Source organism: Anoplopoma fimbria, chromosome 12 (assembly GCF_027596085.1).
Source record: "Anoplopoma fimbria isolate UVic2021 breed Golden Eagle Sablefish chromosome 12, Afim_UVic_2022, whole genome shotgun sequence".
NCBI lineage: Eukaryota > Metazoa > Chordata > Actinopteri > Perciformes > Anoplopomatidae > Anoplopoma > Anoplopoma fimbria.
The window spans coordinates 18,358,994-18,384,043 of record NC_072460.1 but is presented as its reverse complement, the minus strand read 5'-3'; the positions used below and the strand labels follow the sequence as shown (position 1 = coordinate 18,384,043).

The 25,050-nt window shown below is 39.1% G+C and overlaps 1 protein-coding gene across 1 annotated transcript in view; it reads right to left on the bottom strand.

The window, feature by feature from the left end:
- The window catches only part of LOC129099888 (probable phospholipid-transporting ATPase IIA), a 29,789-nt gene extending 6,665 nt beyond the window's left edge, over positions 1-23,124 (bottom strand). The window contains exons 1-22 of the mRNA XM_054609313.1: positions 22,933-23,124; positions 20,097-20,241; positions 18,012-18,125; positions 17,690-17,798; positions 15,795-15,853; positions 14,771-14,822; positions 13,565-13,659; positions 12,710-12,790; positions 12,285-12,360; positions 11,753-11,829; positions 11,375-11,535; positions 11,136-11,278; positions 10,145-10,257; positions 9,232-9,441; positions 6,560-6,721; positions 5,960-6,052; positions 5,748-5,831; positions 4,554-4,724; positions 3,420-3,518; positions 1,792-1,881; positions 1,414-1,558; positions 660-724 (exon numbers count right to left, since the gene is read on the bottom strand). Of these exons, the coding sequence (XP_054465288.1) occupies positions 660-724; positions 1,414-1,558; positions 1,792-1,881; positions 3,420-3,518; positions 4,554-4,724; positions 5,748-5,831; positions 5,960-6,052; positions 6,560-6,721; positions 9,232-9,441; positions 10,145-10,257; positions 11,136-11,278; positions 11,375-11,535; positions 11,753-11,829; positions 12,285-12,360; positions 12,710-12,790; positions 13,565-13,659; positions 14,771-14,822; positions 15,795-15,853; positions 17,690-17,798; positions 18,012-18,125; positions 20,097-20,241; positions 22,933-23,000 (2,412 nt within the window). The 5' untranslated portion in view covers positions 23,001-23,124. The remainder of the gene's footprint in view (positions 1-659; positions 725-1,413; positions 1,559-1,791; positions 1,882-3,419; positions 3,519-4,553; positions 4,725-5,747; positions 5,832-5,959; positions 6,053-6,559; positions 6,722-9,231; positions 9,442-10,144; positions 10,258-11,135; positions 11,279-11,374; positions 11,536-11,752; positions 11,830-12,284; positions 12,361-12,709; positions 12,791-13,564; positions 13,660-14,770; positions 14,823-15,794; positions 15,854-17,689; positions 17,799-18,011; positions 18,126-20,096; positions 20,242-22,932) is intronic.
- Positions 23,125-25,050: the final 1,926 nt, after the last annotated feature.

Genomic DNA, 25,050 nt, shown 5'->3' with positions numbered 1-25,050 from the left:
AATGGTGAAATTTCATCCAAGAAATAAAATAATTTCTGTCATAGAAGCCTAAGAAAATGTGAAAATATTCATATTTGAAACCAGAATAGAAATTGTTCTCTACATAATCCCCCATTTATTTATTTTCATACACTACAGTTTTTTTTGCAGAGATTACAAAAACAATATCTAAGAGGTTAATGAGTGAGCTTTACAGGTGTTGCTAGGCTTTATGGTAAGCTAAGCTAACTGGCTCCCATCTTTAATGGACAGATAGAAGTGTAGTGTCAATCTCCTCAACTAACCCGAACAAGAAAGGGAGTAAGAATGAGAATTTTTCCCAAGAAGTAAAAAAAAAAAACATTCTCAAAGTAGTAACATTGCTGTTGCATGTATGAGGTCCATGTCTGAGCAAAGTAGACATCTTTACAGGGAATCTACAGGGAGAGAAGTAAAAGAGACAAACTCATGATGAGAGACTCTTACTTTTACTTAAGCACAAACGCATCCTGTCATCTTTGTTTCCTCTACTCAGACAATGGATCCTCGTAAAGAGGAATCATCTGTGTGCATGTCTCTCTGCATGTCTCTGAACGTGAGAGATCTTAACAGGAAACCCAAAGTAAAAATCTGTGAGAGCGACATGTCAATGATAGGCGATGAGATGGACAGAGTCTTACTTTTCCCTCCACTCCCACGCCACAGTCGGCTTCCTGGATCATGCTGACATCGTTTCCTCCATCCCCTAAGAGAAAACAAAAGCCATGGAGGTGTCAGGATCAGTGACTCACCAAAACAAACTTTTGGTGAGAGTGTTGCGTATGTATTTAATGGGACACACCCTAATTTGGCTTGATCAAGAGATCAGAACTACAGCCACAGACAGGAAGTTTTGAATTTGGAACATAATGGATGAGATAAAGGGGCAGTGTGATAAGGCTGAAAAACACTATCTCAATAAAAATAACATTCCAATGATAACGCATATGAAATGATTGATGTTCAGTTCAGTGTTCTGTTACAAAACTCTTCACATGTGTAAGAAACCTTATTAATTGATTTAGTTTTCAGATACAAGTTTCTACAAAACAATATCAATGTCAGAACTTCTTAACGAAATAATATGCTATAATTCTATTCAAAGGCAATGACAATAATATTAATTATAATCCAGCAATGGGTGTCATCATCATCATCAAGTGATTCAAAGTATTTTAGCATTAATTCACACATAAATCAGTTTATTTTTATTTTGGCATTTTATCAGTGTTACTGGGAGATGAGTACAAGTGAGTGAGAGAGGTTTGTTGGTGCAACAGATAAATATGTTTTGGTGAGGATGTGGATAAAAAATTGTTAACTAAAAATAAAAACTTCACGGGCTGAATCCCCCCCCATGGAAAAGCTGTTGGACAGTTTCTATTTTCGACTCACCTACAGCACAGGTGAGTTTTCCTGTGCGCTCTTGCAGCAGTCGGACTATCTGAGCCTTCTGAGTGGGGGTACACCGGCAGCAAACCACAGCGGGACACTGACACGCGAGCTCCATGAATTCATACTCGTAGTATTTCAGACAAACCTGCAAGAAAGCCACCAAATTCACGAGTGAGAAACTGAATAAACACCTCAACGTAACTTACAGTTTAACTTCTACTGCTTTTTAGAAAGTGACTCAAACCACAGATACCACTTCCAGAGATGCATCCGTTGAAGCAATTTTATCATGCATCACACATTAGTCAGGGTCTCATATGGAGAGATAAGTCAGTGCGAGGAGGGTTAGACACGCAAAGATGCACTCAAAGAGTTTACCTCAAGCGAGTCTCCTGATATCACCAGCGCACAGTCGTGTTTTCTTCTGAAGGCGTTGAGCTCCAGGTGGGCTTCCCCTCGCGTTGTCACCTATGGCAATGGAAACCGCATTTGAAAAGCAAGTATAAAACCCACTCGCATTAATAAATTATCAAGGATGACAATCTGTCAGCCTTTGCATCCTGATTGTTATCAGACAGGTAGCTTTAAAGAATGGCAGCTCGTTTCCATCCAGGTGCAACGGTGGCAAACAATATATCTATCAAATAACAGCCAAAAAGCCAACTGACTAATTGACCAACTGATGAGGCTGGATGATAGGGTTTGATGTGACAGAATATTTTTTCCCATATCAGTTGTGGTTTGTACCAATCAGACGTTTTCTCTACTGATAGTGAATTAGACCTGTATAACTGATTGAATGAAACTCATCGTGATCGGATCAGTGGGTCCTTATTACCAACATTAGGAGAATTTAGGCCAAAATCACACAAAAATTATCTTCTGCTACTATTTGCCTTGAAACATTACTTCAAATGACATAATTCTGTATAACAATATCATGACAAAATCATATGATCAGGACGCAAATCACCTGTGAAGTCAATATGATGATAAAATTGAATTAGCGCTCTATTAAGTGAGCAATGCGCCCACAAGTGAAACAATAAATATATATACAAAGCAATTTCATTTAAACTTTAACTTTGCATTTATTAGAAGTATATAACCTAAAATATATTAATAATTATGAATGGTTTAAAACACAATATAATGCACTTTAAAATGTCCTTAGATCTGTGTACAAGTAGATTATAGTGTGTTATAAACCATTTGTTAAATGTTTATGTATTGCTTTCAAATGCATAACAGAGAGGGATAAAGTAATATAATCTAATTTGGAATGGGAAATTGGGAAATGGAAAAATGGAAAAATGCACAGTGTTATAAAAATAAATTCAAAGTTTTCAAATATTGACTCAAACAAATCTCCAGAAATGCAGCACTGACAGGGCATGGTGTTAATCTGTCAACAAGAGTTATGTTCTGGTATGAATATCCTTCAGCCGCTGACTATTCATACGTCAATCCGGATCAGGCCATTGGTGGCCACCAGGAAACTAATCCAGATGTATGTGTTGCAGGCCCAGTCAGCACTCCCCTGTCCACTGGGACAGAGGTTTTTATGCCGTGCCAACCATTGTTATTCTCTTCCAGTAACCGCAGTTGTACGCAAGTTGTAACCTTCCCATATGGCAGGCACTCCTTCTGCTCTGGCACGGTTCCAGAGGGGAAGGCAGAAGGGGGACTATCAAAGCTGCTAAAAGAACCCGAAACCTGCAAAACAAATTAGGAAGTGAGCCCTCTGTGAGTTCCCTCTGGGAGTGGTTCGGCGGGTTACTCCTTTCTGTTTGAGCGAGGGCCTGTTTGTTCTCATTGACAGCGGCTTGGATGCTTTCACTGGTGAGAGTTGATTTATTCAGCTGTGTGGATGCTGACTGGGGCTGCATGGGTAGCTGTGTGGGGTTGTATGACCACTAGCTAACGGGTCTCGGTCACACAGAGGATGGATGCCTGTGGGTTGAGGGAGTCAGGAAACTGTCAGTGCTGCATTGTCCTTCACTTACTGGTCTGAAAATATGGATGTCCTGGTTGCGGGTGATCAGATGGGCGTTCTTAGCGGTGCACGTCGCCGTCTCAAGCTTGTCTCCTGTTAGCATCCAAACCTACACATAAATAAGAAAGAAACATGTAGCAAAAGATCATTTTTGAAATTCATAGGATGCACTGCTGATTGAAGAGCACCTCCACTCAAACGTGTTACTACATGACACAAAATGATTCCGTGTTTTAGATCAGTTAGCAAAGGCTAAATTCCAGGGATCAAAGACTACAATCACTGACTTCAAGCAACCTGTAACTGCTCTGTCAGGGAGCTAAAGTTTGTGAACTTCTTTAACGATTAACATGGATTACTGCATTGTAGTGCTTGTGCTTCAAACAGAAGAAAAACATCAGTAATCACATAGATTGGTATCACAGTATCCAAATTCTGTCTTGGATTGATTCCTGATGGATGTTGCTTGTAGATGGTTATAGCAGAGTTTGAATGGTTGAAGAAATGACATAAAAAAATATTTAGAAATCTGTGTGATAATGTATAATAATCATATGAAGTCTTTATTGCCAAAAATGTGAGAAACTCCGACCTTCAAATTCTAATCACTTCATTCTTGAGACCGAGTGGCGTTTCTGACAATTTTGAAGAAAATCCCTTGAGGCGCTCTCAAAGCGCCTCAATTTCATTTTTTAAATGATGTGTGCAACTGAAATCCCATTCAACCTCCACACGTAACCAATCTGTCTGTTAGATACCTCTGGAGCCAAGTGAGTAAATATGTTTTCATATATTTGTGGTGTACAAACCCTTTAAAATTAAGAAGAGCAAAGCTGACTATCAGCCCAACTTCTACTACTGTGACTGATCAGCTTTCTGCTTCCCTTGCACAAAATCAAATTCTCATTTCCATAATGCGGTGAAATATTTCACATCAAGCATCTGAAGTGTGCCAAACAAAACCGCTTAAAAATCTCTTTATAATTCCTTCAAATTCACTATAATCTGGGTTTTATAAAAGAAGGCACTTGGATGTCCTTGTCAGTAGATATGAAAAACACATGTACTTGTCTTGCCTCTATGTTTTTGTTTCCTTAGTTTGTTGCTACTGTGAGCTATGAGTCTGTCCCCCCCCCCACCAGACCTTGATGCCTGCGTTGCGGAGGATCTCCAGGGTGGGCCGCACATCAGTCTGGAGTTGGTCCTCTACACCAGTCAGACACAGCAGCTCCATCTCCATCTCCAGACTCTCGATCACTGTGGCCACCTTCAGTGAGCGGTCATGGACGCTGAGCTTGGCCTGGACGTAGCGTGCCTGGGGAGCAGCAGAGGATGGGAATATTTTGAGTGGGCGGAGATGAAAATAGTTTCAGTAAAGTAGAAGACCAAAGAAGGAAAGCAGCCAGGCATAGAAGGAGAAAACACCAATATATGGCCGCCAGTCAAGGAAGTCATGACAAACGCAGAGAGAAAAGTAGAACAAACTGCAACAGGGATGGTTCACACACTGTGCATGCATTACTTTTTTCCCCCCTCAAGCATGTATTAACACCATTCAACACACACAAAAACATCCATATCAGATATCAAAGTTTACATATAAACTTTCAGGTATTGGCCTGCAAGCAGCAGTTGAAGCTACTACGTTGTAGAATGCTTGAACTCCAGAGCAGACATGATCAATTGGTTAACACCCATCTCCAGCTTTTCCAGCTCCAGGGCAGTTAGCGAGTGAGATAAAGCAAAAACAATCTGAGAGTGACTCATACAGGAACACAAACTGTGTGTGTGTGTGTGTGTGTGTGTGTGTGTGTGTGTGTGTGTGTGTGTGTGTGTGTGTGTGTGTGTGTGTGTGTGTGTGTGTGTGTGTGTGTGTGTGTGTGTGTGTGTGACTCAGTTGGTGACTCACTGCTGCCCACCAGCCCTGCTCACACAATTATACACTTCAGTAATGGGCCTGGGGCTGAGAACTTCAGGGGAGACAGCCCTGCCCTGCTCAAACAATGAGTGGGGTGTGTGTGTGTGTGGGAGGGTGGGGTGCTTGGACTGGAGGGACAGGGGGGTCAGATGTTACTCTAATTACTCAGCAACACACTTTGACATTTAGAAATAGTGAACATGTCTGCATAAAACATCATTCTGAAGTTGTGTGTAATTTGAGTGTAATTTGCATATAAGAGATATCTAACAAATTGTTGATATTTCTGCAGATAACCAGCTCTAATGGCTTTGTTAAACATTGAAAATCTGTAAGCGTGTAATAATTGTCTTGTTCCAGGAAGAATCTGAGAGCTAAGCCTCAGATCGCTGTGTGTAAATCTTACGAGACGGCGCTTGCCTCAAAATCTTGATACTGCTCCTCCGTGAGAGACTTCTTTGAGACCACAAGGACCCTCAGGCCTTCCCTCGCCATGTTCCCACACTAGAAAAAGACAGAGTCAGCAACATCTGGATTCAGCAGGTAAGACTGTGAGGTATTTATAACAGGGGTAAAAATCTTCATCACGTCTTGTGCAAAATCATGTCTTGTGGAAAAAGAAGGAGATCTACCTCCTCTTCCAGCCAGTCGTTGTACTGGACGATGCCTGCCATCACCACATCCGCACCCTTCATGTAGAAAGTGATCTCTCCTGTAGACTCATCCTTGAAAAACAATAATTTACAGTTTATTCATATTTAAACAGGAAAGAGAAGCAGTTACATTCTACATTACCCAGTAGGTTTTTACACAGACAGGATTTCCAGTCATCACCCGTGTGAGCAAAGGTGCACATGCTCTATTTTACGAGTTTGTGTTGCCTAGAAATGGCAAACTTATTTTGGTATTCACATGGGTTCTTAAAAGCATTTAAAAACATTATCACGAGGAAGTTCAAAAAATCCCAGGCTTCCTGAGTTCTAGCCTGGCCAACAAATATAAAGTTAGTCATCAGACTTAGTCAGAGGTTATTAGGTGAGGATCTTTCAAAAAAATTGGTTTATTAATCTGTTTCTCTTTTGTTTGTCTTGTTAAAGCCAGTGTTAAGTCCTCCTAGCAACAAGCACTGACCTACATGGTTACTGAGAGAAGTATTTCAGTATCAGTCAAACTGCACAACAGTTCCTGCAATTTAATTGACGTAAGAGTAACAAAGTTATCTTGGCACTCACTCGCACTATGATGCCCATCCTCTTGCTCTCGTAGGTGAAGGGAAATATCTGCAGGATGGTGAAGTTCAGTATTTGGCCAGTAGGGGTCCGCAGATGCATGGAGGACTGGTCTCTCCCCACCAGTGTCAGACCAACACTCTCAGTCCACTGCACTAGCGACACCTATCAACACCACATTGGAAAGGCTTTAATAGGTGGTCATCAGAATATATAAGTGAGGGGAAAAAATGGTCAGGCTGAAATATTTCTCTAACTGCTAATATTGTAAGACTTTACTAAATAATAAAATATAATCATTATTGAGGTACAGCAAGGGAGAAAAGGGACAACTGCTTAGGGTTTATATTGTTCTCATGGTGAAGCCATTATGTCAATATGATGTTCCATTACTTGAATTACAAAACAAACTGTGCTATTTGGCATCCCACACAGTCCAAAGTGCCCCTTCACTGTGACCATTTAGTCTTAATCAATAACTCAAACATTTTCCGCACTTAAGACTATTGATTGATAAACTAGGGAAATGTCCATTTCTGAATGGAAAATATGCTTTTTGCTCGATCTTTTCTGAAGGACACAACAGACAGACGGCATCCATTAATACAATGTTAACATGTGTGAGTCTGTGTGGGGAGAAAAAAGAGGGAAGACAACATTACCCAATAACTTCCAGACCAGAAGTCAGATAACATTCATCAATCATCTTCTGACAGGTCTAATGGCAGAGTGGCCAAATGGACACGGATGAGAAAAAAATAAAAAAAGATTGCCATTCATTTTTGAAACCGCAGGTTTTGTAGCTGGGAAATTACTTATTTTGGAAATACGTGACCACATAGTCTGACAATGCCTGGTCAGGAGCAGTTTAACGTCAGACAAAGCTCTGACTACTGTGATGTTTGTTAACCAGGTTTGGGAAATACAAAGATTATGCTTAGTCACAGTCTAGAAATATTCACTGTGGGGGCATTCTTGGATCCGGTGTCTGCCACAGCAGCACCACCTTGTAAGAGCAGCAGATTTCTAACTGGACTGAATAATGCTGTATCCATTTGGCTTGACTCAGAACCTCCACACGGATGAAAGTGATTCATACATCAACTTTCTGTGGTGGATTACACATAATATACCGTGAAACATCCTTTTCATTATCGCAAGATGATTTTAGTTAGAGATGCACCGATGGAGCTCCAAAAAAAGCTGATATATGAGAAAAGTCTTGTATACCAGACTTTTTCCCGGTCAAATTCAAAACACATGACAGTTTTACGTCACTCACACAGTGGCACAGACAGTAACTTCACAGCCACACAGCAAAAGTAGAATATAATGCAATGCATTTTCAGTTGGATTTTATTTGTGGAGTAACCAAGAGAACTTTTATGTTGATATTTGTTTGAAAATGTAACGTATATAATATTCAATGATTAATTATGAACAATTGAATTTCAAGTAAAGAAAATGTAAATCTGTATGAATTAGAATCGGCTTATCAGACTTTTTAAATTGATGGAATTGATGCATTTTAATATTAATACTAATACATGAGCAAAAAATCCTATTATCATTGGCATGTAGGTAGCTTTGTGTGTAGTTAAATGTCAGTTTTGACTGCATTGGTGAAAACCATGCATTCAACAGTCACTGACTTTGTGTCCATAGTGCTCAAAGCCAAAACCAGATCTATATTAAGACTTCCTGAAAGCTGAAGGAAAAGCAAACTGAATCTTGCGAGATTGTATCAAACTGATAAAATGCACCTTTAAGGGTAAAGCAAAAAAAAAGAAAAAGAAAAGCAGTTTGACCCTAAACAATAAAACGGCTCATTTTCCTTCCCACAACATTACCCACAGGTCTCTAATCACAACAGATGTACATGGCTCTATTAAAATATGCTATCAAAGAGGAAATTTAAAAGGGTATAAGTGCAATGGGCTGGGGAGCACATTAAGGAAATCCGTATTTACACTGCAGGAAATGGATCGAAGACGAATTCCACAGCCCTCTTCCTGATGTTCAAAGAATTCATACAGATCAAGGACATACATGTAGAATGCCATTTGGTTTGTGAATGTTCCCCTTCTTGTAAGAAAGCAGGGGAGACACTCGAGATAATGGCCTTTACTGATATAAACCTAGCACTCTCCATCTTGAGATCGGAAGTCTGTTCTCCTGTTAGGCCTTCTGTGTTTGTCCTTGAGAAAATGATGCTTAAGCAGATTAAGTGGGCATTTCCCCAACTTGTCGAGCTGACGCATATCAACATGTAGGTATTTTCCTATATTTGTATTTATGTTTATCTTGGGAGGGATATACTGCAGCTGTTTGTATAATAAATGTGGGAAACGTGGAAGTCTACAAGTATGTTTCCACACAGATGTTTTGTTCATTCTATTTTATTTTTCCTCTTTTTGTAACAGATTTTTTTCTTAGTTCATTCTTCTTTTTATATTTATTTTTATATTGTAAAGTACTTGATTTTGTTTTTTTTGTAAAGCACTTGAGCTGCCGTTCTTGTAGGAAAGGTTCTACCAATATCCCTATAAATAAAGATAATTGGTACTAAACATTTTTCATATTAGCCCTGAGGGGTTTTAAAAAACTAGAAATAACACGAGTGTCACTGAAACTTGAGGAACATTGAAGCGGTTCTGTGTGTCAGGCCGTCGTACCTCATCTGGACTGGAAGCCTGGTAGACTCTGCATGTGTCTTCATAATGCTGCTCGGCCTCGGCCTGGTCAGTCACACCGTTGGCCTCGTATACGGGCGTCACGTTGTGCACCAGGGCGATGGCCTTCACCGCCTCATGGACTCTACTGCTGATGGTCTTGCGGACCTTAGTGGCTGCTGGAGCCCTGGAGGCTGGAAGGTCATGGGTGGGCTGAAGACAGTTACAGAAGAACCGTGAAGTAAAGAATGCGGGAATCTCAAAAGAGTTAAAACCTCTCTTCCATTGTGGTCAAGGGGGCAGCTATTGTAAACCATAGAGCTAATAATCTGTACTGTCAGAGTAAACAAGCTGCATGAACGTGGGAATTCCTATTTACAACCAACAAAGAAGACACACATTTAAAAAGCTCATTCTAAAATAATGATGACTAACTGGAGAAGGTTTTGATCACAGGAACAAGCTGCTTCACTAATGGCAGTTTCAATGATTGCCGAGATAGTGGCCTGTAAACATAACCAGATGTGTAAAGTAAATATGAACAATTTGCTTTTGCGTTGTGGCCTCTGCTATTTTTAGCAGTCTGTGCGCTCCAAGGGGTTAATGGTAGCGTCATTTAAGAAGTCCGGTCATTGCTTTGCTTGTGGGCTAATCCGGTTTCCTGCCTCACTAACCTCTGGTGTCAAGGGGGACAAAGAGTGTCATCTGAGGTCAGGAAGCATTCCACCAAACAATAATCACAAACTGATATCTTTCTTAAAACAATGCTCATGTCTGTTTGTTTTACCCTTACCCAAGATTTGGGAATTTCAATGTTTTGTTTTCTAAAGGTCGTGAGGGAATTTCAGTCATTACTTCTCTGTGACAGACCCAGAGCACTGCAAACACCCGTTCATGTTTTTTTATTTCTTTTTACCTGCGTGTAGGCGCTGAACACAAAGCTCTGTACTTCGTCCATTGAGTCCATCCCATATGCCACAGTTCCAAGATGGAGGCGCCTGAACACCATTTCATTTTGAGTAAGAGTTCCTGGTAAGGATTAAATAACATGACATTCAAATAGTGGAAATCCTTTTAAATAATTACAATTGAAAGAGTTTCAGCATCTTGTGCAACATGTGACACTTAATGCATAATGATTAACAGGACAAAATATAAAACCGTGATTCAGATTTTGGTTTTCTAAATGAATGTAATTTAGAAAACATCACAGGCATCATTATCTGTAAAAGTATTTCCACATCCTTCATGGGGTTTGGATTTAAAACAGTAATCAGTTACTTAAAAGAGAGCTTGCTTGTCACATATGGTGATGGTAAGGAAGCCAGCAGCCTTCCCCTCAACACTACACACAACCTCTGTATCCTCACACTCCCTTTAAAAGCATTTTCCACTAGTATATCAAAAAGACCTCAGGGGTCTTGCTCGTACATTGGCCTGACCTGCAGACCCCACCGGCCTTATCAAGCTCTGGATGGGGAAAAGGCTGATCAGTTTATTGGGCATGAGGGCTATAAATCTGACGTGTAACACCTCGTGCCTGGGGAAGTGCACTGGTGGAGGTGTTGTGCTCTTAAGGTGTGTATGGATGAGAGACTTTGGGGCTTTTTTTTTTATGATTTAATGGTCCAATAAGTAGCAGGTCTCCGGGAGCAGAAACCCCACCACAGAGTAAAACCCCCAAGGGAAGGAAACGACTTAACTCTGTCCTACTGGATACTTCCTTGGCAAATCCACAGAACTATAACTCCTCATTTAAGTACTCCACTGGCTGGCCTCTGTGATTCTTTTGGCCACAACCAAGAGTTTTTTTATTATAAATATAAAACAATATATATATATATAAAACCTTTTATAAAAGGTATATAAAGGATGCTGCTTTTCACTGTAAATCTCTGAAGTCTAACCTGTTTTGTCAGTCAGCAGGTAGGAGATGCGTCCGAGCTGTTCAGGTATGGTGCTGGACCTCACCATCGTCCCAGGGATCTTGGAGTCTTTCTTAATCATCCAACTGAAAACCATCTTTCCCATATCCAGATTGACACGCAAACTGCATCAAATAAAAAACAGTACATGATTTAACTCCTTACATGTGAACACAAAGCAACACTGCAGATGACTTTGAAGTAGAGAAGCTGAATCGCACCTAATTGGCACGATGTTGGAGAAGAGCAGCAGGAAGCGCAAGATCTGGAGGTACCAACGGCCAGTAAAGTGCTGGAGGGCCACCATGACCAGTGACACCACCACAAGAGCCCCAAACAGGATCTTAGTCAAACAGTTCACTTCCAAGTCAAACAAACCCACCTATCATGAACAACAGAGGCAAAAAATATGAATCAAGTGAACGTGAAAACAAATGGTGTGTGTGTGTATGTGCAATATGTTTGTCTAAGTAAAAAAAAAAGTGTAATAAATTACACATTATTATTCAAAGTACGGTTGAATTTATAAGAATCCTCCTTCTTCATGCTGACTATACGATCACATGTTGGTCTTCAGGCTCTGGTTCACACTACTGTACCTTGTGTCTTGGGTTGGAGGTGTTCATGACACTGCGCAGCTCCTTGCCTGTGTAAATCACAACCCCCACCACTGTCCCTGGAGTGAGGGAGAGAAAAAAAGACCTAAAAAAAACTGCCTCGGCTCAATATGTTAAAAGGAAAAACATAAAACACACAGTACGTCAAGGAGATGTTTCCCAGACTCATAATTGTGAAAAGAATAGACTTTTTCAAATGATCAATGACATTTGGAATATAGGATGCAGATTAACAGTTGCTTAATGGATAACAGATGTCAGCCTGGGTTAAAGTCTCCCATGGAAGAAGCACACTTTCTTTACCACTATGGGTAGCCACCCCAGAGATATTAAACAATAACTGCCTCTTTATTTTTTCTGTGTGCGTTTGGTCAGACAAGTCAACAGATCAACATTCGTAAATGAAGCACGTTTCAGTGCAGCTCTTTGAAGCTATGAGCAATAGATGGTCCGGGTTACTTCCTGGGTTTTAGCTGCGTTATCATCAGAGCTGCACAACCAGTCAGTTATTTACCAGAGGCGACGACGCTGCTGGCCCACAGGGTGTTCTCAATGCTGAGACTTTCGTTGACGGGGGGGTCTCCGTCCTCCTGTAGCAATAAAGATGACAAATATTCACAATGATGAGGAGAGACAGAAACTGGTTAAATAACTGCTATGTTTGTTATAGATTACTGGCTTCATCTTTTTAAAACAAACGTTTGTTTTTTTTCTCACGCAAGATTCGTCACTGATGGATTCTGAAAACATATTTTGCCATTTAAGCCTAAATTATTGACTTAATCCTCATTTATCCCAGTCTGACCAAGCAAGATTGTTGTTAGGACTTTTTTGTAAAAATGACTCTTATTCAGACATGAAGGCAACATGTTACACCATGCCATTAGGGTTAACATAAAGTGGCTCAGGGTTAAACAGAATAGTAATGTATGCACTCACCCTGGTGAAAGTTCCAATAAAATTATGGATATCAATGTTTGGTTCTTCCGCATACACGTATGATCTGATTTGTAAAAGGTCCTGTGGGACATCAAAAACACGGTTTAGGATCTCTGACGGTAAAAAGTGATTAAACACTGACAGCCGGTTGAGAAGAAAACAAGAACAAGCAAAGCTTTGCCTCACATGCTTATGAAACATTATGTACCTACCTCCGATAATATCTCACTTACATGGAGACCTGATCCATTTAATCCTATACAGTCATTTACAGTTTATGCAGTGTTTGCTCTATGGTTTTGCATATTACATTGAAAGCCTTTGCTCAAGGCTATAATTAGACAGTTTGACACCTTCAAAACATGAATCAGACAGAATACATCAGCTTGCCAATAGCACTCATTATAAGCCTTTTCCTGCTAATCAAATAACAGGAATGCCCTAAAATTTAGGTTGAAAAAATAAAATCACTAAATACATAAAATAGCACTATTTTCATAATATTGAATTGGACTGTATCATACCGAAAATTGTCACAACTTATTGACTTGCTGACAATTAAAAAAATTGAGTGTGAGTATTACTTTAAAAACCCCAAACTGGACAAACACTCAAGAACTACAAGAGCAAAAGATATGGGCCTGAGGTTAACCTTTGACCTTTTAGTCATTCTCTGATGTCCAGGCCACCCTGCACTCTAGTCAAATGACTACTGTCCTAATGACTGAGACCATAGTCACCATGTGCAATTACATGTATTCATCAGTTATTACAAGGCACAGCGACGGTATAAACGCAGTGTTACAACATACAATTTTCTCCTGACGACCTCTCCATCTTTATTTTATGACTCACAGCAGCAGTAGGCAGTCTCTGCGTGCAGGCCACTGGGAGGCGTAGTTTCCAGTCCGTCTCTCCATCCAACTGGTCAGTCCGCAGGAAACAGGAGCCTGGGAGGGGGGAGGACAAGAGCTGCCAATGACGCCAGATGGAAACACATTCACCCATAGGGGGCAACCACAGATTGGCTTTTGGTTATAGGGGGGGGGACATGAAAATCTTGAATTGCTTGAACAAATCAAAACATTTATATTTCAATAGATACTGTTCTATTGATACTCCCTGTTGCTGCTTTCTGATTGTATTTGTTCTGATACACATTATACTATATGTTTCCAAGTTGCTTGTATGAATAAATGTAGTCACAAATAAATTGCAGCAACTTCTGTGAATGGGACTAAGCTGCATATTACTGTTGGAACAAAGCCCATCCCCCCACTGGCTTGCATGCATCATCCTGCCCAGAACTCCAAACCCTGGCCTATAGGCTCTTCATAATTGACCTAATGGCCTCCACATGGAAGAGAGATAACCGAGCACCATTTCCAGTAAAACAAAGCTGTTGTTTTTCTTCCTTCAACAGGAAAGAAGTGACAACAACAACAACAACAACAAGGTGCAACTAGCTTCACCGACAGAGTCACATTTGGGTTTCTGGAAACAGAAGAAAACCAAAAACATCTTGTCCCTGTGATGTGATTTTTGATGTGCTGTGCCTTGGACGTGGATATTTTGAATGGACTTGTGTGGAGTTTGTATATGTGCAAATAGAAAGTGCAACGCATTTTGCAGGGTTTGTGTTATCACTGACAAATCTTGTCTAATCCATATTTGATTATTCAGATGAAGCATCCTCCGCTCATGTCTCCTGTTTTCTCTTTGCATTTGATTTTTGTGTGTCCGTGATTTCCTTTTCATTATCATTTAATTTGAAAGACAAAATTAGTCATTGAAGGTGAAGAGAGAACAATGTCCTCGTCTACAAGACCAATCTCACCATTACATGGAGTAGTAACTCTCCACCCCAGCGCTTTGAGTGATAGTTTAGTACTGGACCTAATTACAATTTAGACATTGTAGGACTTCCTGTCCTGGCTCAAGGCTAATCCCTGCACCTCAGCGCCTTTTTAAACAAGTCATTTCCCCAGCCAGCCAGCCAGCCAGCCAGCCGGGCCGCCAGCCTGTTGTGGAGATCTGGATGAATGACCAGCAGATGTTTACCATTTCTTTCAGAGGTCCTTAAAAAGATCATGTCAGCAGGAACACGCTGGTTCTACAAAGAAAGGCAGAAAGAAAAACATCACTTCAACATCACTTCCTGAGCCTGCACTTTTCCTCCTCCCCCTTCTGCTCTTTAACTGTAGAAAATTAAGGCTTTTGGCTTTTCATGTGCCACATTACCAACAGCCAGTCAGTCAAAATAATAAGCCCTCCAGCAAATCATCCAGTCGTGGCCAGAACAGGACCCTGACCAGCTTTTACACTCTGCCTGACCCGGCCCCCTCCACTGCACTAGACAAATTCTCCATTCAATTCATCTGGACAGCTTCTCAAAAAAGTGAACTGTGCATGGATTAGTGCCTAGTAGTCAATAGTCTAACAAAGATGAATTATACGAGTCTTCAAATGCAGGTTCATTCAGAAATTCTAAAGCTTTCTTTTTTGTCAGCTACTGGTTTCACCACTGCTGATGAGTTTCTCAATTGTAAATCACATAACTGTGAATCACTCAGTCATTTTAAAGTGAAACTTGTAGGACAACATGTGTGACCTTTCATTCAGCTGCTTTGAAATGAGTGATTCAGAAGGAAGCCTTTAGTTGGAAACTGAAGACAGAACCCACTTCTCATGTTTCATGTACGAAGACCTCAGAGAATCCACTGTGTCAACGAGAGGAGCAACGGATTCGACTGAGAACTCAAACTAACTTAGACATTTAAACCAAAAAAAAAGAATGGAATTTCAAGATAAAAACAATTTTATCAATAAACAGTACTTGATTTAATTTGTGTTTAATTAAAGGCATATTTGGTTCACTATGTTTTGCATGCATTGAGTTTGACAGGCTGAGGCTCAGCATTGATCACAAGATTACAAAATCTTTACTAACTCCTTTCACCTCAGTCACCAGTGTAGCAGAGAAGATTAACAACCCCCTCATTATTCACTGTCATATAAATGGTAACTCGACAGTCCTGAAAAGCAAAACTATTCACAGATGTGGATGAAACAATCTTTAACAAACCTTTTCCACGATTATAAGATCTCCAACTTGAATACCACTGCTTTTCACCTTCACTGTGCCTGAAATACACAGAACAGTCTAAAGTTAATAAGTGTTCAGTTACTTTGTATATTATTTGATGGATTCCATATTATGCTAAAATCATGCAGTTAAAATTTTCAATAAATAATGGCTGACCATTGTAACACTATATATAAAACCCCACAAAGTTCTCCTGTGTGTTATTTAATTAAATGTGCCCTACACATACTAACGTCTTCTTTGAATGAACGGTTGCTCTGCGTGCCTCACCGGCCACCTTAGTGAATTTGGGAAAAGTCAATTTTCCTTGCAGATTTGAAAGAATGCTGGGGGAGTTGAGCCCTTTCTCTCATTCCATTTGGAACAAACAGGCAAAATTGTTTGGAAGAGATCGCTGACCCTTGACCTCTGTCGTGACCTCTGGGCTTTGCATATGCAAGACATTAAAGCACATTAATTTTACTATTCAGTAGGCTTCAAGGGACTTCACATTAGTGCTCCTAACATTTTACAGATTAGACAGCAGCTTCATGTAACACCATTAAGAAACCAAATGTGGCAACACATACTTTCTCCAAAATAAAAGAGGAAGCTTTTATTGATATAAGAAAGTGCTTTTATGTGAAGATCTCATGTATGTTTGAGCAAATGATCAGAGCTGCAACAATTTGTTTGTTTAACCGAGTAATCGATTAATAGGAAACTACCCTGCAACTATTTTAATAATCAATTCATCACTTTTAAATTTTCTAGAAAAAATGCCAAACATTCATTTGTTCCTGCTTCTTAAACATGAAGATTTTGGTGCTTTTCCATGTCAGGTATGACATAGGGCATGATTGGCTGTGATACTGACTTTTAAAATGCGTGCTCTGCTGCATATCAATGCAAGCGCTTCATAAAATTACAGGCAGCCACAAAATGTTTTGGCTTCTCTTTTGGGGAGCAGTCATGACGCTGCGTTCACACCCTACAGCGGCAGCCTGTGAAAAAACTTCCCCCAATGTTGTGGCTGCAGACCAGAATAGAAGAGTGGACCCTAATACACTGTATCTTTTAGAGGCAAAACAAAAATACACTTGATTCAGTTGAAGAAAAACCTTATTTTAAGTCTGATTTTGACACAACTATTAGTTAATAAGCAGGAATGTAACATAACATGAAAATGAAAGCAGTGCTGTGTTGATTTCATTTTGGGTAAAAAGTTTTGGTACAGTTTATATTTTGCTTCTAGGAGATGCACTGTGAATAAGGACCAGTCAGATTTTGATGCAAAGATTTGCACATTTGCACAACATGGAAGTAAAAGCAGTACTCTGTTTATTTAACATATTTTATATTTTGGCCCTTAAAATGAATAATTGTGATCAAAAATCATGATCTCAATATTGAAATTGTATGACAGTAAACTGAATATATTTTCTTTTTGTGCTGTTGGTTGAATAAAAATCTCCTTGAGCAGAAATTATAATGAAATTAAGACTTTCTTCCTTTGTTAGAAAACAACACATCAAGTTCTGACACCATAAAGTTTTTATAAAGCACAAGATATGCACGGGGGCCACTATCATGGAGGCAACCAGTCATTGTGTTTATGGGTAAAACAAGCTGCCACATCAAAGGGGAAAAGTGATGGAAACCACAAGAGGTCTCCTGCTTTTTATTGCTGGTAGCACTTTATGCCAAGGCCTCTTATGTACACTTTTACATCTCTGCTTTGAATTACCCGCTATTTCCCCTAGCCCCAATAAGTTTTAATAGGAGCAACATCCTACAGTTAATAGACGCCGATGCCTAGAAAAAAGCACCGTGGTTCAGATATCAACACAACCAAAACATAACCAATGTTGGTTCTCAAACCGTCTAATCCTTACCTCTCGTTGAAAGCTTGCTGTAAATCTGAGAGTTCATCTCTTTGTCTCGGACGTAGCATCTTATTTCTTCAACTGCCTCTCTCATGATGGTAATAGCCAAAACGAGACCCTGGAGGGTGAAATGTCAAATTTAAAAAAATGATTTCTTCAAAATAGAGAACAACAAACCAACTTTGTAATGTGGCAACTCTGTTTGTGGGGGAAAAAATGAACATTTTCATTAAAAAACAAAAATCATTACAAAGGTAGACTGAGCAATAACAAAGTCTGGAAAATGAAGATGATTGACCAAAAATAATAAACAGTTATAAATGCCACATACCAGAGGGACCCAGTAGGTGTAGAGTGCACCTAGGCGTAGCTCCTTGATAAATTGAGAGCAGGCCAAAAGCAAAAAGTATAAGTTGAAGAAGTACTTGAACTGATTGAACAGCACCTGTGAACATAAAACAAAAAGAGCACAGAGTGAAATATTTGCTGTGTGGAAAGTTATTATATGCATATGAGTTTGTGCGTTGTGAATATGTGTCTGACATGTACAGAGAGGCCACGACTGATTTTGATAGAAAATGCATTGGACACCATTGGTCACCATTTGCCTTATTATAGTAATGTTTTAGTGGCCTGAAAAAGAAAAGTCATTGAAACATATATTAACAGAAAATGATTTTAAAAAACGAAAAGAAAAATGACTTCAGGTAAATTTTAAAAACAGTTTCCATTAATTAAAACTGCCCTCTGAGGGAATCCCTAAGTATCCCAGCAAACATACAGTGTGTGTGTATGAATGAGCATTAACCTTTAATTATTTTTTAAGCAAGAATATCCCAAATTTACTTGTTGTTGATTCTCAAATTTAAATATTTTCTATTTTTAAGTCTTCTATGAAAGAAAAGTGAGGAGTATAGCCTCATTCTGAAGTATGAGACCTTGGGCTTTATGAAATTAAAAACTGCATCTATTATAGACCAAACAATTCATGATTTATTAAGAAAATATTCATCAAATTAACCAGTAATGAAATAATCTTTAGTTGCAGCCCTAATCAAATACCTTTCTTAATATTGATACAAAAAATGAATATAAAACTCAATATTGTCCACAAACATTGTCCTCGTTGGCCTTACAAACAACCTAAAAGATATGAAACAATATCCAGACACATTTAGTAGCTTGCCTCCGCTCACGTCATTCTTAAAATAAACTCTCTTCAACTTTGCCCTATTCAATTAACACCAGTGTGCAAGATTACTAGCAGGGGAAAACGTGCGTCTTGCTACTTTACATCATTTCCCAAACTGCTGCCAAGTGGAAGGAAGAGAACATGAAACCATGCACGAATAGAAACATACAAACAATATGTTCTAGTGAGAAGAACATCTTGGCATGAACCAAAGTAAATAAAAAGCATCACAATTTGCAATGCAAAAAGGCTCTGCTCTTGTCTTTGGCTCTCCAAACAAATTTGAGCTACTTTCAATGTCTGACTTCATACACCAAAAAAAAAAGTCATAAGATCTTAAGACAACTAATGCCTGGAAAACAAATGCATATGTAAATCAGGTTTGGGAACACAGAGCTTAGTAACTGAAGCAACCTGGGTCACATCTGTCCCTTCCATATTCTTCTAAGAATATAAATGTGGTTTGGTGCTATGAGAACATGTTGCTGACTGTTAGTTCAAAATGTGACAGGTCATGCTTCTCTTTTTTATCATTTAAAGTTCTTAATTTTAACATGAGACATTCTACCATTTATGAATTACTAATGACCTCCTTATAGTGTCAGCATGTGACGTGAAGCCTCACCAACATAGCAGGCTGGTACATTCCTGTGATACACTATACCCTCTGGCATAAGTCATATAGGTCATACAGTCATATATGTAACTGATTGGTATTTTGAAAATTGGTTTATTTCTTGAGTCGCTTTATAAGCCAACATTAGTAATATCTGCTGGTAGCAGCCTCTTAAATGTGAGAATTCCCTTTTTTTCTCTGTTTTACATTTTTGCAAACTGAGTATGTTTGGGTTTTTAACTGTGGTCAGACAACACAAGTGACTTAAAGACACCACCTTGGGCTCCAAGAGGTCCATCTTTCATTATTTTCTTGACAATTTACAGACTACATTAGTAATCAATTCACCTGGAAAATAACCATAAGATCAGCCCAATGGTCTTCTGATCCACGGCCAGTACAAATGAGTTAAACACAACAATGACCATCCACTGTTGCTAGTGAAGTCGGTGGTACAGAATGACTAGATTCCTCAGATTATGATTGTCTTAATGGGTCAATGTGTCTGACAAGTGACAGTGACTCAGAGCCAGGCTGAGAGAGGTGGGTGGTGGTTTTGGGTGTTAAAGGGAGGGGGGGTCAAGGGGTGACCTTTGACTGACACTAACCGCAGGCAGGAAGGTGAAGAAGTTGTACTTCTGGTTGTTAATGACGTTCCTCGGGTACCTCTGCTCCCTCTTTTCCGGGTGGCCGAGCCACACGGTGCGGGGACGGAAGTCACCCATGCCACAGCATCTCGACCACGGGCAGCACCTGAGAGGAGGAGATGGCGAAGGTTAGGATATGGCACATCCAATCTCACCATTTGGTTCAGAAGCAGACATGCTGAGAAACAGACAGTTACATGAAAAAGAGGAAACAAAATAATGAAGATTTATGCAGATTCTGTATTTTGACCTATAACCCTGTGTTGTATTGTGTGAAGCTGTCACGGAAACGGCTCCATTTTTAATGGATGTCCAGTCACGGCTCTTTGTTAATGTGTTGCTTATTGCAGCAACAAACCCCCAGAACCGACAAGGCTGAGCTTAAGGTCCATGATCATGGAGTCTGGAGAGATTACACCTTCCAAGATAAATATTAACTTAATTTGGAAAAGTGTGGCCACTCCCTTCAATCTACCCAAACAAAGTATTCCATATCTATAAACTAGGAGCCCAGTGACCTCTGATTAATAACTCAACTACTTTCCAAGTAAAAAAACTTCCTATTAAATATAGGTGTATCAAATATCAAACAACTATTTGATGCACACAAAATGGTTCCTTTTAGAAAAGGGGTGTTGGGAAACCAATAGTTTTATGACAGATGACTCATATTTTATGAATCAATAAGAACATCCCGATACTCGTTTGCCTGGCCTAATAACTTTTCTACTATAGTTCATTTTTAGCTAGCATAACACGCTAGAGCTGTGGTTCCTGTATGGCTCTTATCCAGGGAGACACCAAACATATCATATCCGGCCTAAATATGAAGAGATATTCTTGTTGCTGTATTTAAAGATACACTTCTTGTAAATGTTGGAGAATAACACTGACACGAATAGGCTCTGTCATTGTAAAGTAAAATAGTCATGTTGCTCTTTTTGGACCTCAGAAGTCGAACCTAAAGTGCAGCCTACGCAGGGTTTGCACAATTATGGAAAAATTTAGCATGATCACAATATGGCCTACTGCAATTTCCAAACATTTGAAAAAAGGGAATGTGTGTCAAAATACCATTTTCACATCATATTCTACAGACTTGAGAAAAGAATCCCCACAAACATCAAACTATAAACCTATTTTTTGATGAAAATAACTGATGTAAAAATGATATTTCCCTCTAATACATCGCAAATCATATTCGATGGCTATGTCTGTCAAAAAAATGCAATTAGATATTTATTTTAAGTAATTTAGCCTATGGGCTTCAACCTATAAGATGCATTTTGCACATTTGACATGTTGCAACGGGAAAAGACACAGGTGTAAATAATAAGATTAATGACGGTTGAATTGTATTTTGCTGCATCAGTTTCAGGGTTGTGCGTGCTGGCTCACTGTGACAGTTGAATAGAATTGAACATTGTTGTAACAGTAACACCTGTGCTTTTCCTACTATGACAAATCAAAATGTCTGCTGCTAGTGAAGGATCACTACTCTAAATCTTAAAATAATTGAACAATGCACCTGAAAATTCCCCAGAACCTAAGTTGAAATATTCACATGTCTTGCATTTTTCCATCTAACAGTTAAAAATCTGTAAAAATCTTCAAATCTGAGAAACCAATTTTACTTGAACAATGACTTGTCAATACATTTTCTGTTGACTAACTAATGGAATAATCAACTTATTCTGCTTAACTGAGATCTAAATGCTTTTCAGCTAAAAGAGACCAGTGTTTATTTATTGATATATTGGACACTCCATTTGAATCTTGGCTTTGCGGTACACTCAGATGCCAGTTTACTGGGTACACCTAGATAAGGCTAACACGAATGTATTCAATACAACAGTCCTGCAATAAATCCTACCTTCATGGAGCTTATAATGTCTCTTTTACAAAGAGATGTGCTTCTATCATTTAGCATATACTACTTCTCATATAATCTATGACACCCTCATTGGTGTAAACTGAACATCACCTGAGGGTAAGATTTATTGCACTAGACAGCATTATTTATACCTAGGTGTCCCTAATAAACTGGCAATTGAGTGTATTACCATGTCAGCATGGTGAATTGGATGCATCTACCTCAGAAATAAAATGATACTGCAAACTACAGGAAAATAATGTGCATATAGCTGCTGGCTACAGGCCAATATTGCATTATGACAACACAACATGATTATTACAGGATGTGACATCATCATCATGATAGCCTGACCAGGCCATTGGCTGCTTTTAAGCTCTCTCTCTCTCTCTCTCTGCCCTTCATGTCTTTTCTCCATCATCATGTATGAGGCCTGCCTGCCCCATTTTTTAAATGCTGGTAAAAAATATATAAAAATAAATAACATTACAAAAGCCTCATTTGGTCAGCATGTGCATTTAGCACACATTGCATGTCATGGCAGAGGCCTACATTAACGTAGTGCTGCTCTCTCTCTCTCTGACAGACGAGCTCCACACTACCGGGCAAATATTGACATGGGCGTAAAATGCACTTGCACATCCGGAACAAGGATGTCTCCTGGAGCTATTGCTAACGTTAGCTCTTATAAAAGACACTGTGACTTGCCACATTCTTTTTTTTTTTTTTTTTTAGTAACATGCATGTGTCGTTTCTTTTATTGCCCTTACTTGCTATTGTCCACCCCTGTAATAAACCCCCACCGCTAGGCTGCTTATGGAGACAATGTCGACAATAAACAATTGAACCGCAACTCTCCGACGGACAAACACGTCCACACCTATGTCTCCTATAACTGTTCTATGTGAACATGACGCCCCTTACCCATTCCTGTGTTTACTGTCTTGTCTCTTCGGCCGCCTCACGGGTTGTAGGGGGATATTGTCGGTCATTCCTGCGGCTCCTGGTAGCGGCAGCGCTGCCCTGGCTGTCGCGGCGGTAGTTCTGGGCGGAGGCTTCCCCCAGCTGTCACTCACACAGGACGGTTCAGCCGGGTGCTGGAACCAAGCGCACTTATCTCAGCAGGATCCACTGGCACCGTTTGATATGATGTATTATTTATGTTATTTTGAGGCCTATGTTTATTGATAAAATGAGGCTATCATAAAAATGATTGTATAGTTTATTCCTCGTGATGGGTATATCCACATGACACATGACAATAAAAACACTGTGCAATAATAATAGTTAAAAAATAGTTTTTTCTGTCTGTAAATATTATATTTCAGTTATTGTGTTTTTCTACTGTTTTTATTGCTTATTTATAATACTTGCTTTTTTTTTTTTTTTTTTTTTTATTTTTTTTTTTTTATCTTGTCTTTCTTTACTATGTCTCTTGTGTGCACTTTACTCTCTGCTGCTGTAAGCCTGCAAATTTCCCCGCTGCGGGACTAATAAAGGATTATCTTATCTTATCTTATCTTATCTTATCCTACCATCCCAAGCAACAATGGAGGATGTGTTTATCTAAATACATATCAACGTGGTCCTATTTAATGCTGTTATGGGGAAACCACTGAGTATAAGCTACAATTATTAAAGTTTAGTTTAGTTTATCTGCACAATTGAAAAATATAAAAAACATAACATAGGTTAATAATAGTACAGTGCAGGAAGAGGCAGAAAGCCCACTGGGCTTATTTGAAGCCTCCAACTATATAATATTAAAAACAAATCACAATACTATAACGAATACAAAAATAATTTACATATGGTATGAAATGTTGTTGAAAAAGCATTTTTTACAAGATATGATGTATAATAATACATTATAAACAAGAAAACAAAGGGAAAAAATGCAATGAGTCAAGATGTGAATGAGCATGAGTGTGTGTGTGTGTGTGAGTGTGTGTGTGTGTGTGTGTGTGTGTGTGTAAGTTCATGTGTGCATTTATGTGCGTGTGAGAATAAGCCGGGTTTGATTTTGACTAAGGGGATTTGGGTTTGTACCCCTGCATTTACTCCTACACAAAAGTAATGCTACAAGTCCCTATGAATGCAACAACTACAGATTAAGGTAATTGAGTAGTACTACAAGTATTTAGGTAATTGAGTATTTGTCTAATATTACATTTAGACAACATTTGCTGCCACTTTATACTTCTACGCCGCTGCATTTGTACATTGAACTACATTTATTTAACTACAGTTTCAAGTCACCTTGATTTCACATTACAAAGATAATTGACAGCATATGGATTTCAGTGTGTCTATCCTGTGCCATGCTTCAAATGTATATATAAAACTTTGTAGTTTAATTCATCAGTCTTTGTGTGTCCAGGTCTTCTGTATTTTATTGTGTATAATTTATTAAATTATTTTTATTTAAGTGTGTTGTGTTGTCTAAAGACAGAAACAAATCCAAGTCTGATACACAACAAAAACTGAACATTATGACTATGGTCACTGTATTGTAGAGCCGACATATTGTAGATCAGGGCTTTCTGATTACTCACTGTACACTTACTACTAATTTGAGGGCACCATAATGACATTTAAGCAGTATTGTATCATGCCAAAATTGTAAAAGACCACTGTATAGTTGACCTTAAATGGAATGTTGATACATGATTGGAGAGCATGCTTCAGTTGAGGATGCAAATCGTTGTTCATGGACGATGCAAAATGGCAAAGGATTAATCGCTACTGGTCATTCGTGAGAATAGGAAAAAAATAATTACTTGAGTCATCTGAAGGTGAATTGATGTAAATTAGGGTTTAAATGTACATTATCAACATCCCTGTGCTGGCGTAGAAATTAGCCTGGGGCTAGGCTATATTTCATTGGCTAGTGTTACACTAACAAATACAGTTTCACCCCGTATGCAGCAAGAGACTCATTTCATCCTTGGTTCTTAGCTCAGATCAGTTTGGCAACAGTGTCTTCAGTGGCGAAGTAATGACAGAGGAAAATATTGAAAAAGTCACCCTGATTTTATTTTT